This window comes from Juglans regia, chromosome 12 (assembly GCF_001411555.2).
Source record: "Juglans regia cultivar Chandler chromosome 12, Walnut 2.0, whole genome shotgun sequence".
Classification (NCBI taxonomy): domain Eukaryota; kingdom Viridiplantae; phylum Streptophyta; class Magnoliopsida; order Fagales; family Juglandaceae; genus Juglans; species Juglans regia.
Window position 1 is genome coordinate 28571025 of NC_049912.1, and position 15145 is coordinate 28586169.

The 15145-nt window shown below is 35.0% G+C and overlaps 2 protein-coding genes across 2 annotated transcripts; one reads left to right on the plus strand and one right to left on the minus strand.

Moving 5' to 3' along the window:
- Window positions 1-26: 26 nt before the first annotated feature.
- On the minus strand, window positions 27-6017 carry LOC109013900 (UTP:RNA uridylyltransferase 1-like). The gene is made up of 6 exons (XM_018996159.2): window positions 4664-6017; window positions 3963-4331; window positions 3260-3483; window positions 2597-2660; window positions 1156-1352; window positions 27-586 (listed from the first exon to the last, which is right to left on the minus strand). Exons 1-6 carry the CDS (start codon window positions 5894-5896, stop codon window positions 376-378), a joined length of 2298 nt encoding a protein of 765 aa, XP_018851704.1. The 5' UTR covers window positions 5897-6017; the 3' UTR covers window positions 27-375.
- Window positions 6018-12508: 6491 nt separating this feature from the next.
- Window positions 12509-13896, plus strand: LOC109010055 (probable carboxylesterase 9). The gene has a single exon (XM_018990769.2). The coding sequence runs from the start codon at window positions 12705-12707 to the stop codon at window positions 13668-13670; it is 966 nt and encodes a 321-aa protein (XP_018846314.1). The 5' UTR covers window positions 12509-12704; the 3' UTR covers window positions 13671-13896.
- The last annotated feature ends 1249 nt before the right edge of the window (window positions 13897-15145 follow it).

The following is a 15145-nucleotide window of genomic DNA, read 5'->3' on the forward strand; positions in this document are numbered from 1 at the left end:
AATTATTGCACCGCCATATTCAGGGATTAATAAATTGCCAACATGTATACATACCCTTCACGTTCCAATAGAAGTATTTTAATTTTAAACTACTCCAGCCGCTTTCCCCAAAACTCCACACGGCTCATGCACGTTGCAAGCACAGGAAGTTGAAAGCCCCCTTAACTCATCTCCGATGGAGAAAAATGAAATATAATGAAATAGACCCAAGGTTCCTTACACTTCAGGATATTTACATAAAAGCCTAACAAACTAAATTAAACTGCGGACATCGTGCGAGGACCGACCAAAATGAGAGACGCTAAGACAAAGATGTGGGGACGTTACACTCTGTTTACTTTACCATAATAATTACATATCCAAGGTAAAGGCAACTCAACCATGAAGGTAGGGTTCAAAGAGCTTCCCACAAGGATTTGGATCATACTGCATGATGTCGGCTGCACGTTCAAACTCCTCCCTCAGAACTTTTATGCTGTACTTGTCCACCACTCGACCCAGGTCGTGAGATACCTGAAAGGGATCCTCTATGCATATCAGATGGCGATCATTCCCAACTCTTCGAGTCCAGTCCTTCCCTTGCTTGCTGAACATGTTAACAGTGAACGTTATTCGGTCAGTAACAGGAACAGTCCCGGCTAAAGTTTTACCTTCAATAAAATTAGACAAGTATTTTAACATGCCATTTCTAAATTCAGCCTCTGATCAACCATCTTTTATACAGATCTTCCCGTCGACAAAATAACTTTTACAGGTTAAACAAAACTGCTTTCAAAACCTGAAGCAAAGCACCTTGACTGATTTTGTAAACACTTTTTCAACTTTCCAATGTTCATGGCATTGCTTGCTAAAGTCAGCACTAGTATATACCATATAAAAGGACGGTAGCATACATATGAACCACACCTTCAACATGTAAAACAGACCTCAAAGGGGGGGATTAAATTCAGGGGCAACGATAGGGCATGAGTTTTTGGGAAAAAATGGCGTGTTAATATATCTTCTTATTCTTGTAAGCACTGAAGCCACAATGAGATTGAAAAACAATTACGGCACACAGATTTATTAAAGTTCCCATATTCATTTTCAAAATGATAAAGTAGCAAATTTGTATGCATCAGAATTCTAATAAAGCTACCATAGTTTAAATCCAACCTGATTACGTTTCCGGTACGAATGGATATGACAGAATTTGCATAATCATGACGATATGCCCAATAATTGAAAAATGCCCACACCAACTGAGAAATAGTTTCATTGTTACAGGATCCAAAATCCCGTAGCTTTTCAATTTGATCAAAGAAAGCACATTCAACACCCTCTACAGTCACAGAGAAGGTAGTTTCCATTTCCTGAAAATGAATGAACCGGGAATATTTAGAGAATAGCCTCACTAAGTCCATGACAGAAGGTATTAAGAATATAGGAAGAGCTATCATGTCTAATACAATATAGTCTATGTACAGGCATTTAAGACCGTATAAGTTCATATCTGAGCAACAAAAGCTGCTCCAAAACCAGTTGTCGAGTACGCTCTTTTGTCATATTAAAGACCTACAATATACATGTAATACAGAAGTGCAAATAAAAGATGCAAAACTATTGTACTGATGTGGCAACCAGCAGTTGCAAACAGACATGCACAGGAATGGTTCTGTATATTATCTGTGGCATAATAATAAAGCTTCCATTTTACGTCTAAAGTATTTTTTGCACTTCTTCCAGTTTGGATGTAAAAGGCCAAACTATGATATCAATATAATTGATGTAAAACAACAGTTCACTATACAGAAAAATAATTTATAATTCAATTTTCCCATGGCAATCCCAAACAGAAGCAACATCCCACCAACATAGAGATTTTTTTGATAAGTTAGAGATATGACTGAACAGAACATAGCAGTTTTCAAGTTTCAGCCTTTTTCATGAATCACACGAATTGCACTTTCTACTTTGCTTCATCACACCATGGCAAATTTCTATGCTATCAGATATTCATTTTTTTTTATTTATTTATTGAAGTTGAATCCTCAACTGTGATCTCAAGTATTTTGACCCGGTAGCAGACACATAATAAGGGAAATGATCAAAATCCTCTAGATTTCTTAGAATAACCCCACAGTGGAGTTCCTAAAATCCAAAGTCATTTGTTAATTAAATGATTCAGGTTTTATCGTCTCAGCACAAACTACATGAGATGCAATAATAATGAACATTTTTAAGGATTCTCAAAAGATATCAAATATTGAGATAGCAAAATCTAAACTATTTAAATGAGAACAATGGTCAGGACTTTAAGAATTCGACACTGAGTTATCCTAGAAAATTCAGAGGATGCTAAAGCATTCTAGGTAAAAACCAAACAAGGAGTTCATCAAATGATTGGGGACAATTACAGGTACGCTCTCAATGGGAGTAAAAAAAGACTACATATAGAATGATCAAAGTCAACAAATCATCAATTTATGTTGTTATTTTGGTAATTGGTAGGCCATCATAATACATTGCTACAACATAATAGAAACATGTCGGCAAGTAAATGTGGGATGACATGTGCCTTGCATGCTTGCAACTGAATCAAATTATGAATACAGACCTGTAGGCAGGGAAGGATAGCAGGTCTCCGCTGTTGTAAGAAATGTATGCACATTATGACATACCTGAAACAAAAGAAATAGTTTTTTTTTAATAAGTAAGAAGAATTTATTAATCCACACAACTGGGCAATGCCCAAGTACACATGAAGTTATACAGGAGATGAACCTAATTACAAGCTAAGCGCTGTGAAAAACAGCATAAAAGTCATTAAAACTAGTCTCATTCAATACAATAGCCGAAGCCCAAAGTAACAATGTATGAAAGAAAAAGTCCCTAAACCCTCCCGACAAGCATTCCTATTATCAAAACATAAGACCATTTCTCTCATTCCAAGTACACCACATTAAACATAGAGGCACCATCTTCCAAACAGCCGTGATTTGACGATTGCCCCAAATTCCTCTCCAAAAGAAATAGTTGTAAACAATTTTTAATTAACGGAACATAAAGATCTCCAAAACTTGTCATCATAAGGATATTGACTGCGATTTTGAGGGGGGGGGGGGAAAGAGTTATCGTGTAGACCCCACCTAATAGGTAAGTTCTCATGCTTTTGTTCATACTCAAAAGGGTTAAGCATCCTACAATCATTATTGATAAAGGTTGCTCAGTTTTAAGTGGTAAGTTTCAGAATATATGTGAATCTTAAGAGCTAACTTACGCATAGCTAGACAAGGTTCCTTGGTAAGTTTCATTGACTCCTCTTGACTTGGCCCAATGTTTCACAATAAAAGCCAACTGCCGTAATCTTGCATCTATGTGAGCGTAATCTCGAAGAAGCTTAGTATTTACGACAGCCAAAACATTGTTAATACATATGTCACAGGAAAGCCCAGTCACTGGATCCATAAGCTTCACTATGGGGACCCTAGCACGTGTCAGCGCCTGTGAACAAATCGTGAATCAAGGACCCATAAAGAAATTTACTTTAAAATCAAAACAAATGAGTTAATGATGTATTATGCATGAACAAATGAATTTTCTTTCACAACCGCCCTGTGCACGGTTTTTTTTTTACAAGTGCTTGAGGAAAGTATATAAGCGACAATCTTATAATATTCTTTTCATGAATAGAATTTTGTACTTGCGAACCTCATCAGAGGTATCATCCAAGTTAGATTTTCTCAGGAAAAGCCTTCAAACTTAGATGGAAAGAGCCGCAAAGAAGAAGAAGAATCTTTTACGGAAAATGGCATAGAATAGTTAATAAACTTATCACAAATTAATTTTAAGGGCCAGTAATCTGAAATCAGAAAAGGGGAGCATAAATCTTATTCAGGACATGCAACGGCACATACCTGTTAACATCTCAATTAAGTAAAACTTAAAGTACCAACCCTATGAGAATCAGAATGATGATATACCTGCACATTCTGTAGATTATCTGACTGGAAAATATCCGCCAGCCTTAGTAAGATCTCAGACTTGTTAACATCCATGTCTTCAATTGCAAGGCAAACATCAATATCACTTTTAGAAACTCCAAACGAGTTTGCGCATGATCCATAAAGATAAAGCCGAGCTTTGGGCCATTCCGTGCAAACTAGTCTCTCCAATAATGTCAACAACTGCTTCTGCTTTGCCTTCTCTTCCTCTGCAGGTATTAGGGACTCATAAATTGCAAGAAAAGGCGCATTTAATCTACCCAAGTCACTTCGACATTGCATCTGTCTTTTTATCATTCTCATCCTTTGGCTAAGTAGCCGTTTTCCTCTGCTATCTGACCTGGCATCCTGATAAATAGCAAAAGGAAAACGTGAATCCCACATTTAAACCGCTTGTTTCTTTTAATTACCTTTCCCCTCCCAATTAATTCTCCAACACTAAGAACTCCAACATCTTTTTATTTATTAGAGATATGACAATTACGCAATGATTTACATATTCTCACAAACAGTTGCTAACTAGAATGCGGAAGTTTATAGAAGTTACAATTCAAAACATAGTGTTTACACATCATGTTTATGGCATTTATCTACATTCAATATAAATTCCAAAAACTTAAGCCCATTTAAGAGCCATCATTTAAGGATAGAAGGAAATAGAACCCAAAAAAAAGGTCAACCTTCTCGCGAGAACTGCGATGTTGACTTGCGCTATTCTTGCCATCAGACTCATCCTCAAGCAACAACGAATCGACAAGCTGTTCCCCAAAATCATCTAGTTCATGACTTCCCTCCTTCAACCTGTCTCGACCCCGGTACTTATTGCCGTTCTCAAATTCATCAATTTCATTATGCAATTTCGATACGGACTCTTCAGTAACTGAAGCCGATAGTGAATGGAGATTACTTCCCGTTGACGGCCCAGGACGATCAAGCTGTCTACTGAGGCCCAATGCGCCTGACTTTTCACAGCGAGTCTTACCATCTTCGATTGACAATCTCCTTATCATCTCATCCTCCCCTTCCCAGGAAGAGCTGCTATTACCAAATTCAAAATGATTAGCCCTTTCCTTATCCACGTTGTTCTCAAATCCTCTCCTTACATTCCGAGAATCCCAATTTCCTTTTCCCCTAGGCTCGCTCGGAAACCCCGGTGGTGGCGTGGGCTTAAAGTTCCCGTTGTGGTACTGCTTCCCCAATTCGACCCCTCGTCGCTCTTGTTCTTGAGAATCATAATTCCCACGCCTAAAAGCATCTGAATTTGGATCTGTCTTAGAATTCACCCGCGGCTGGAACGGCCAATTGATATCCAACCCATTATAGCTCTTGCTCCCAGGACCTGCTTCCCGCTCCTTCGAAGGGGTGAAATGTATATTGTCCAAAGAACTCCCAGAATTCCCACTTAATAAACCCTCAGAGCAATGAATTTCGCTGGGAAAAGAGCCGAACTTCAGCTTGTGCTCTTGATGTTTCTGCTGCACAATAAAATTCTCGATTCCACTATTACCTCTAGTGTCAATCCCCGGAAGCCCTGATCTTCTCAAGTCGTCACCGAAGAGAGTACTATTTTCTGATATCTGATTTCCGGGAAATTGATTCCGAGGAGGGGGGATGGGGTTTTGCGGAAACCCAAGGAAGTTTGATGGAAAGCCCGGGGGAGCAGGGAGAGAGTGGGGCCAAGGAGGAAGAACGTAAGGAAGATCGAGGCCGCTGGGCGGCCATAGAGGTGGAGCTAGGGGGAGATTTGGGCCCACGGCTGCGACGGCAGGATCAACGGCCAGGGATTGCAGCTGCTGTTGTGGATGAGTCTGGGGTTGTTGGTGGCGATGGTGCTGCTTTTGTAGGAGAGAGAGTAAGAAATCACCGCCGTTAGACGCTGGAGGAGGCGTCTGTTCACCTACGCCGCCGGTCATTGCGAGTAGACTTTGGGCGAGGCTCTATGCTCTACTTAACTCGCAAGTTTCAGCAACTCTCTTTCGTCTTGTACCAAACTCCTACTGCCTTATCGTGGCCGTTTACAGCCGTCCAATTTACATCATACGGTAACACAGACGCTTCTCTGGTACGTTTTAAATTTGAAAATTATGAGTTTAATCTTAAAAATTTAATAAATTTATATTTAAAATTATCACATTAGATTTATCAAATATTTAAATCTAAAATTTTAAGTTACAATACATTTCAATTTATCTTTAAATTTAAAGATTTACTATTTACACTTTATAACTATTATTTTATTTACTTAAATTATTATTTTTTAATTTTTAGTCACAATATATTTAAGTTGAAAAATAATAATTTAAGTGTCAAATTAAATTATTAATTAAAATATAGTTAATGTAATTATAAAATATGAAAAAAATAAATTAAAAATATTATTATTAAAAAAATAATATTATATTATCATTTTGATGAATCTAATGGTTAATCCAATGTGGAGTTATGGATAATAAGATTTTAAATTTATGAAAAATATGTAATTTTCATCAAATTTTAAACATGAAAACGATGAATCCAATACTAATGCTCTATATTTGCATACGATCTGCTCTGAATTATTTCTTCTATTTTTTCTTTTCAAGTTTTCTTCTTCATCTCTTGCTGCTTTTACCCAGTTTTAATGCTATTAATTACTTCTGGATTTGTTTTCCGGATTTTGCTTCTTGGGGGCTTCTTTCTTCAGCTTGAATATATATCATTGCTCCATGCGATTTCCTGATCACTCTATGTTCATGTTTCCTGGATGTTTGGTCTCATATCTCTTTGGATGACCTTTTTTTTGTTCAAATATTGTAGAAATATTTCTTGTATCAGTCGGAAGCCGCAGCACACTAGTGCATTGAGTTTAAAAAAATAAAAATAAAAAATCACGTGAGGTGTGTTGCGACTTCCGACTGATGCACAGAACTGCTCAATATTGTAAGCCTTGGGCAACTTCCGTGGCTATATCCATCCTTTTATCCCAGCTGATGGGTTTGTGTGTTCTGTTGGTAGCAACAAAAAATAGATAATTCATTTTTATGCTTAATTTACAAATGTAATTGGCAATGGGCTGTACAAATTTATTTCGTTGGTTCAGATAAGGGACTGGTTAAATACTAAGGGTAGGTTTCCCCCTTTAGAGGAAATACAATGAGCAAGACTTTCAGTCACTGCAATATATCAAATCCAAAGAGATATAGAAAGTTTAAGCATTTTCTTTTTTATCTTTTGTCAAAGAAAACCTTCATGAACTAGCCAAAATAAATTATATCCTAAGTGGCGCAATGTTCACAATAGAAATTTCTAGTTGATACTATATTTGGCTCTCAAGAAAACTCTTGAAAAAAAATGAAAATTAGTTCCAAGTTACAACAAGTACACTTAAGATTTATGGCTTCGAGAAACTCAAATAAAAAAGTTAGCTGGACTTCGATGCAAAATATACATGGTATCAAAACTCTCGTCAATGAACACCTAGACCAACAGGGAAAAAAAATAAAATCTAAAACAAGGAAAAAAAACAGATAGCAAATCTTTTCACGAATCAAATGAGTCGTTTTGAAAATAAAAAAGAATTCGAATATTTAAAAAATGGGTCAGAGAAATATTTTTATCGAGTGGAGGAGGAAGGGAATGCTGATCTTGAGGGGAGAGGAAGAATCTGATAAATGACCCAACATTCAAAAATGTATTGTTTCTTCTAATTTTAAAAAATGATGTCTTCGCATTTTGCAACCCTAGTTGGCGTGCACCGGGCCTTCCTCCTTCACACCTGCAAATAGACTTTTTGTTTAAATTTTTAATTGAGTAATGCTGCAGTCGTGGAGTGCGTATTGCATAAGTGTTGCATGGTTGTTTTAAATTGTTTTGAAAAAAACAAAATATAGGGTGTATTAATAAAAAATTATTAAAATAAATTATTATTATTTTATGTAAATTTCATATTTATTTATTTATTTATTAAAAAATGTGATGTATTATTAAAAAATCAAAAAATATGCAGCACTTACACATTTTACGATTGCATAGAGGTGTGCAACCGATTCCAAATTCAGATATCCAGCCATAACCGGATCCGGATCCGGATCCGGATTCTTAAAATCGGGTAGTTATCCAGATAATCGGATTCAATCTATAATCGGGTATCTAGATTTTTTTTCCTTTTTTGACTATAAATCCAGATATCCGGATTGTAACCGGATTTGATTCAAATTATAACTAGATTTAATCCAAATTTATTAGTACTCTTTTTTAAAAGAAAAAACTATTTAAAACTTTAAAAAATATTTTTATAGCACTTTTTTAAAAAAAATTATGATATCATGTTCAAATTGCCTAGATTTTTTAATAAAATAATTGAAACACTTTTAAAAAGTTTTTTTAAATAAAATAAATAATATTATTGTTACATCACAAATTCACAATGCAAAATATTAAATTAAAAATAATAATAATAATAATACATTATAAATAATTAAACTAATATAATCTACTGCTCTCCACATCTTAAATCTGGAATTGAGGAGGATGTCATTGGATAGCTAGGAATCTGGAAGCAGTGAATATGGAGCCACAAGCGAATATGGGCTCAACCCATCTTCCACGAGCAGTAGTCATGATAACTCTCAAGAGTTGGGCAGGAAAGCAGCCGTAAGTAAGGTCCATAAGCAAATTAACTTAGTACTACCTCACCAAAATATGGCTCAAATGGGTAAGAAAAACAAAACGACGAAATCAAATGGGTAAGAGAAGTTGAGAGGATTTGCCGATTCTAGACTTGAGAGAGAAGTGAGATGATTCGGAAGAGTATAAGCTAGGAGAGATGAAATAGAATGAGTCAGGATTAAAAAAAAAAAAAAAACCGATTACAGATAACTGGGTTACAAAACCAGATATGGATGATAACCGCCCAGATGCATCCGGATTTCGGGTTTCAGACTAGACCAAATAAAATCCAGCTTGATTCCACACTCCTACGATTATAAATATGATTTCTCTTATAGTATATTCCACTTTTATTCACATCTAGTCTGGGCATCTTGATATTTTGTTAAAGGAAATAGAATTCTTTTCATTTTATTTGAAACCAATAATATCTATTTAATATAAAATATTTAAGAGTAATAAGATGCATATAATATATTTTATAATGAAAAATTCTATATACCACGTTATTATTTTCTTATCATCTAATAAATGTGCAACATCTAATTTAGTGGAATGAAAATAAGATAGAGTTAAAAATGGATTATAGAGTTAAAAATGGATTACTAACCTCGAGTGGGGACAGATAAAATTTGGCTATCTACAAACTTAGTAATGATAAGCGTACAATTTTGTTTTAAAATAAGTAATTTATATAAGATAATGTTACTCTTATAAATTATTTTATAAAAATATATTATAATTATAAAAAAAAATTATAATCATTACTCTTAAAAAAATATAGTTATTCAAAAGCTGCTATTATTATATTTATAATATTTTTTAGTAGTTTTCAGTCAAAAACAGCCGCTTGCCATTTTCTTGATTAGCTGTCCCCAGACAGCTTCCTATTTTCTTTGTGTGTGAGCTTAATTTCGGGATTTTTCCGGTCTAGGCAACAAGCTTAAGCTGGCACGTGTTAAATACTTGTGCGTGCGTACGAGCTCTATGTCACATGTTCAATTTTTTCTGATATGAAATTGCGATTTATGACTCATTTACTTTTATAAAAAAATTTATTTTATTTTATTTTTATCTAATCATTATAATTTTTTTAAAATTTTTATAAAAAAATTAAATAAAAAAATAAAAATTTTTAAAATTTAAAATTAAAAAAATATTTTATTTTATTTTATCTTACCTTACTTACGAAAACAATCTACACCTTAAATAATGAATTATTGTGCTGGTCTCTCCTGATTTTAAATTCTGTAGCGAGTCTGTCGAGATGGTTCTTGTCATTAAAATATAGAAAAATGCTAGAAGGCACGACGGCCATTAGACACGAAACACACACCCTCCATGTCATCAATAATAAAATGTCCATTTTACCCTTACTTAATTGAATAATTTGCTTTCGTTTTGCGCCACCAGAGACTACTTGATTTCTGTGCATTTCATTCTTTCTCCATGGCTGAACGCAGCGTGATACCATGCGCGAGAAGGAGCTGAAACTAGCTTGACAGAAACCATTCTGAAACCCATACAATTGGACTATGTAGAAGATGCTCCACAAATGACAAGATATGTGAAATAAATTATTGTGAAACAATTCCAGTTCAACACAAAACGATATCCTTCTAGAATCTCCCCAAGTTTCCCACTTATGCTAGTTAACTGTTTTTTTTTTTTTTAAAGAGTATGGAAGCATGGTGCCTTTTCAACTCATGCGAGACCTAACTCCTATCAATTACAAGTTACAGCCAACATTGAACACGTGATAACAAATTATTTTAATTTTACAGAGACAGCAATGGCAATTGTTAGACACCCTACTTTGTAAATGCCAGTATCAGGATATGTTCCCTTTCCGTTTTAATTGTTTTCAGGCTTTAAGTAGTTTTTTGATTTCATAAGCACGCGGATGGTTTTAGAATTCTTATTGAATTTCTAATTTTTCAGAAGTTATCTTTCGCATTTGTGAAGTGTTTCCTATAGTTTATTGAATTGTGTCCATCAAGCATTTTTGGATTTGAATTGGTTTTGTTAATTTAAGAGAGAGAGAGAGGAAAGGAGAGAGCTAATTACCTTCCCTGGGCTTCTTAGTACAACAGAAGGAGGGCAGTGCGAATGAGTGATGCGCGATTTCTTAAGGCAGTGAGTTTCTCAAGAAAAGAAAGTGATTCGTCAGGGAGGAGGGTAGCGAAAATGCAGAGAGCTGTGTTTTACAGTTTTAATTATTTTTTGAACCCCACTTATCCACGTGGACATTTCATGCATTTCGAGAGCTATAAGAGCATTTTTATTGGATTAGTTATTGAACTATAAAATGTATCATATTAAAATAACTACAGTAACTTCTAATGTTATTTCTAAATTTAAAAGACACTGTTTATTCATCAAATCCATTTTACATAATTTGTTTCTCTTTCTCGAAGTCTCCATCAATGTCTTTCTAGTTTCTATTTTTAATCCATAATGTAATTAGAATATGATTACTAATTAATATATAATATTATGAATAGTAAAATATGATAAAATAAAATAATTTCATAATTAAAAAAATAAAAATATTTTTGAAATTGATATATTAATTTAATAAGAATATGATTATTAATTAATATATAATAGGTATAATAGTAAAATATGATAAAATAACATAAATTAATAATTAAAAAAATTAAATATTTTTGAAATTATTAGTTATTCATTACTATATAATAAATAAATGTATAATCTAATGTGGAGATTTGATATGAATAATTAAAACTAAATTCATCTTATATTATTTTATTATTATATAATGAAAAAATAACTATTACAATGTGAAAATTTATGTGAATAGAATAGCTAAAAGTCAAATTTCTCTTATATTGATAAAAAAAATGTCTTTTAACTTTAGCTAATCCAATGAGAGTGCTCTAATTGGATTAGCTAAAGTTAAAGTATATTTTTTATGAATACAAGATGAATTTAACATTTAACTATTACATTTACATAAGTTTTTACATTAGAATAATCATCTTTTCATTATATGACAATAAAATAATATAAGATTATTTAACTTTGACTATTCACATCAAATCTCCATATTGGACTATCCATTTATTCATTATATAGTAATGAGTAATTAATAATTTTGAAAAATTTTTAATTTTTTTAATTATGAATTTATTTTATTTTATCATATTTTACTATTCATAATATTATATATTAATTAATAATTGTATTCTAATTATATTTTTTCAACTGTCATTTAAAATAGAGAGAGAAATAATTGATATTAAAGGGATAGAGAAATAATTAATATAAAATGTATTTGATGAATGAATAGTTCCTTTCAAATTTGAAAATAATTTTAGAAGTTACTGTAGCTAAATTCTAAATAGCTAAATTCTAAATATTTAGAATTTAGCTATTTCAATGTGATCACATTTTATGGTTTAATAGTCAAATCTTCAATGGATTTAACTTTTAGCTAATCCAATAAAAGTACTCTAAGGGGCTTCTTTGTAGCATTGTTCTAATATATATATATATATATTTGACAGAATTCCTGATAAAATATTTCGTTTTTAACTGCCATCTAAAAGAAATAAAAAAATTCTAAACGAAAGAGAAAGGCTTTGAATCTCGAATTTGAGATTTAAAAAATATTTCGAATGAGATTTTTTTTAATAAAATTTTTTATTTTTTTAAAAAATATTTATAATAATTAAAATAATATATATAAAAAAATTACACTATTTAAGATATTTTTTAAATCTCGAATTTGGAACCGTAGCAGTAATCTAAATGAAATCCCCCCACCTTTGGCAACGGAATAGGAGCCCCCGTTGACATTTTCAGGCGTCAGAAGCACCACATTTTCATGGGTCCGAGGCTTTTCTTGGAGCTCATTTTCCGCGGTACACGGAAGGTTTGTTCGTGAAGAATGAAGACCATTTTTCGCGTCCAATGAGAGTAAAGACATGATCTCCAACTTATACGTACGCTAGCTTTCGTCTCGTGGCTTCACGATGAGAATTACGTGAAAGAGAGAACCTGAGGTCCTGAACCATTACATGATTAAAAACTGATAATACCGGAACAGTTATGTCGAAGTTTGATCCCTACACTCACCTCAGAATCGCTCTCAACTCCGACGGTTCGATCACCCGTTGTCTCCAGCTCCCGAAGGTCAAGGCAAACCCTGTCGCAGGTCCCGATGACGTTGTGGTCTCCAAGGACGTCACCATCAACGTCGAGACTAAGACATGGGTCCGGATCGTTCTGCCAACGAAATTGCCTTCCAAGGATCACAACACCGTCGCCCGGCTTCCGATCATCATTTACTTCCGCCATGGAGGCTGGGTCCTCTTTAGTGTCGACGACGCCTCCATCCACCGGGAATGCTTGCGCTTTTCCAGTCGCCTCCCGTCTATCGTCGTAGCCGTGAACTACCGCCACGCGCCTGAGAATCGTCTCCCGGCACAGTACCACGACGCCATGGACGCTATCTGCTGGGTAAAAAACCAGGCAATAAACCCCGAAGGTGAGCAGTGGCTCAGAGATTACGGAGACTTCTCGAGGTGTTATCTTTACGGTTGTGGATGTGGTGGAAACATCGTCTTCTCCGCAGCTTTAAGGTCTTTTGAGCGGGATTTGGAGCCCCTGAAGATTGCCGGGCTTATAATGAACCAACCCCTGTTTGGTGGTGAAAAAAGAACCAAATCCGAGTTAGACCACGCCGCCGACGATATCTTGCCTCTGCCTGTGCTCGACCTAATGTGGGAACTCGTTTTGCCAAAAGGGCTCGATCGGGACCATCGGTATTGTAATCCGATGATCATGGGTCCGCACAGGAGTCAGATCTGCCGGCTGCCCAAATGTTTGGTGGTGGGATATTATACTGACCCAACGATCGACCGGCAGCAGGAGTTTGTGACGATGTTGGCGACGTCCGGGGCGAATGTAAGTGCATGGTTCGATGATGCTGGGTTCCATGCTATTCATCTTCTGGACCCTCAGCGTGCCGCCGAACTTGTAGATACGATCAAAACATTCATTATTGGATGTTAGTTTGTTTCTTTTAATAATGCAGTGGTGTTCGGTTTTACTACCCCAACCACAAATGAATATTGTTCTAATGTTGAGAACCTGTGTCTTAATACCCAATGGATTTCCTTCCCAACGTCGAATAAAAAAACATAGACCAGTCATTTTATGGAATAGCTAGTTTGCTGCATGCATACTCTCCCCATAATTGATGTCAATGTCATTCATAACCATCATGCAGTTTATGCAATTTCTTTCCCCTAGCTTTCTGAGCCTGCTCATGTAATCATTTAATTTGGACATTAGTCAAGTTTCTATATGAATTTAATTAAGTTCAATGCGTCAAGATTGCTCCTTAAGGGTATTGGAAAATAATGAAAGAGATATATGCTCTGAACTCTGTCATGCCAGCTTTTGTCACCCTGAAGGTTGGTGGGGTTTGGATAACTATTTCACGCATTCTGGTGGAAGTGAGGAAGTACCGTACGTCAATGTTTGTATAGTTTAATCAATGGAGCTGATCTAAAAGAGGACATGATGATATATATCTGGATGATGATTACTTTCTTTTGCAACCCACAACTGTCAATTCACAGACTAATACCAGATGGGATCGAGTACCTGATGTTCACAAAGATTGTTATTTCTTGTTTGCCTCCGGCTATATGCGAAAGTGTGGACGATTCTACTTGGACAGGTGAAAATAAGAAAGCTGGTAGTAAAAAAGAAGTCTGCAGGTGCGGTCCAATATGTCTATATAATAATGGAATTGCTCAGATCTCAGCCCCGGTGGCAAAATCTATTTCTTAAATGTGATCTTCGTGCACTAAGTGGGTCTATGCCTTCGACTACTATGCGAAACAGAGATGAAGTTCTAATGCAGTCTCAAAAACTACCTGTTGAAAAACACCCCACGAATGATCCGGAAAAACCCTTTCAAATGCAGATTCATAACTAGAAACTCATATATGGGCCAAATAAGATTCAGTTGAGAATTAAAATCTGTTTTTTGTTAATGTGCAACATAATTTTAGCTATTGGATGCCAATCATAAGATCATAGTAAAACTTGCACTTTTCTCGGTGTCGTGTACCAGCCAATGACAAAACCAAACAACTGCAGCTGCCACAAAAATGACATAGTATTTTCCATCTCTAGTTGTCATTCGAAAGGCCAGCAGGAGTACAAAGTACAAACACCATTTAAAACCATCATCAAAATATCAAATCCCTTGCCTCAAGTTCTCTTCCATGGGCTCTAAAATTTTCACCCTGAAATTCTTCTGATCAATATTAATCTCTTCATTTGCCATCATCCGAATGGCAACAGCCGGAGATGCAGGCATCCTCCTCCAGTGGCAGAACTAGTAATTGTGTTGAGGGGCCAACTTTTATATAGTGGGGCATTTATGTAAAGAGTAATATTAAATACAGTCTTAGAGCATAGTATGTATGCTTTATGCACTCTTTTTTTAAAAAAAAAATAAAATTTATCATTAA

What these genes read in the sequence shown, in the direction of transcription:
- LOC109013900 (XM_018996159.2), bottom strand. Translation starts at nt 5,896, where the DNA reads ATGACCGGCGGCGTAGGTGAACAGACGCCTCCTCCAGCGTCTAACGGC. An exon ending in ATAATCTACAGAATGTGCAG is followed by an intron (nt 3,484 to 3,962) that starts GTATATCATCAT and finishes ATTTGTTCACAG; the next exon opens with GCGCTGACACGTGCTAGGGT. An exon ending in GGAACCTTGTCTAGCTATGC is followed by an intron (nt 2,661 to 3,259) that starts GTAAGTTAGCTC and finishes CTTTTGTTTCAG; the next exon opens with GTATGTCATAATGTGCATAC.
- LOC109010055 (XM_018990769.2), top strand. Translation starts at nt 12,705, where the DNA reads ATGTCGAAGTTTGATCCCTACACTCACCTCAGAATCGCTCTCAACTCC.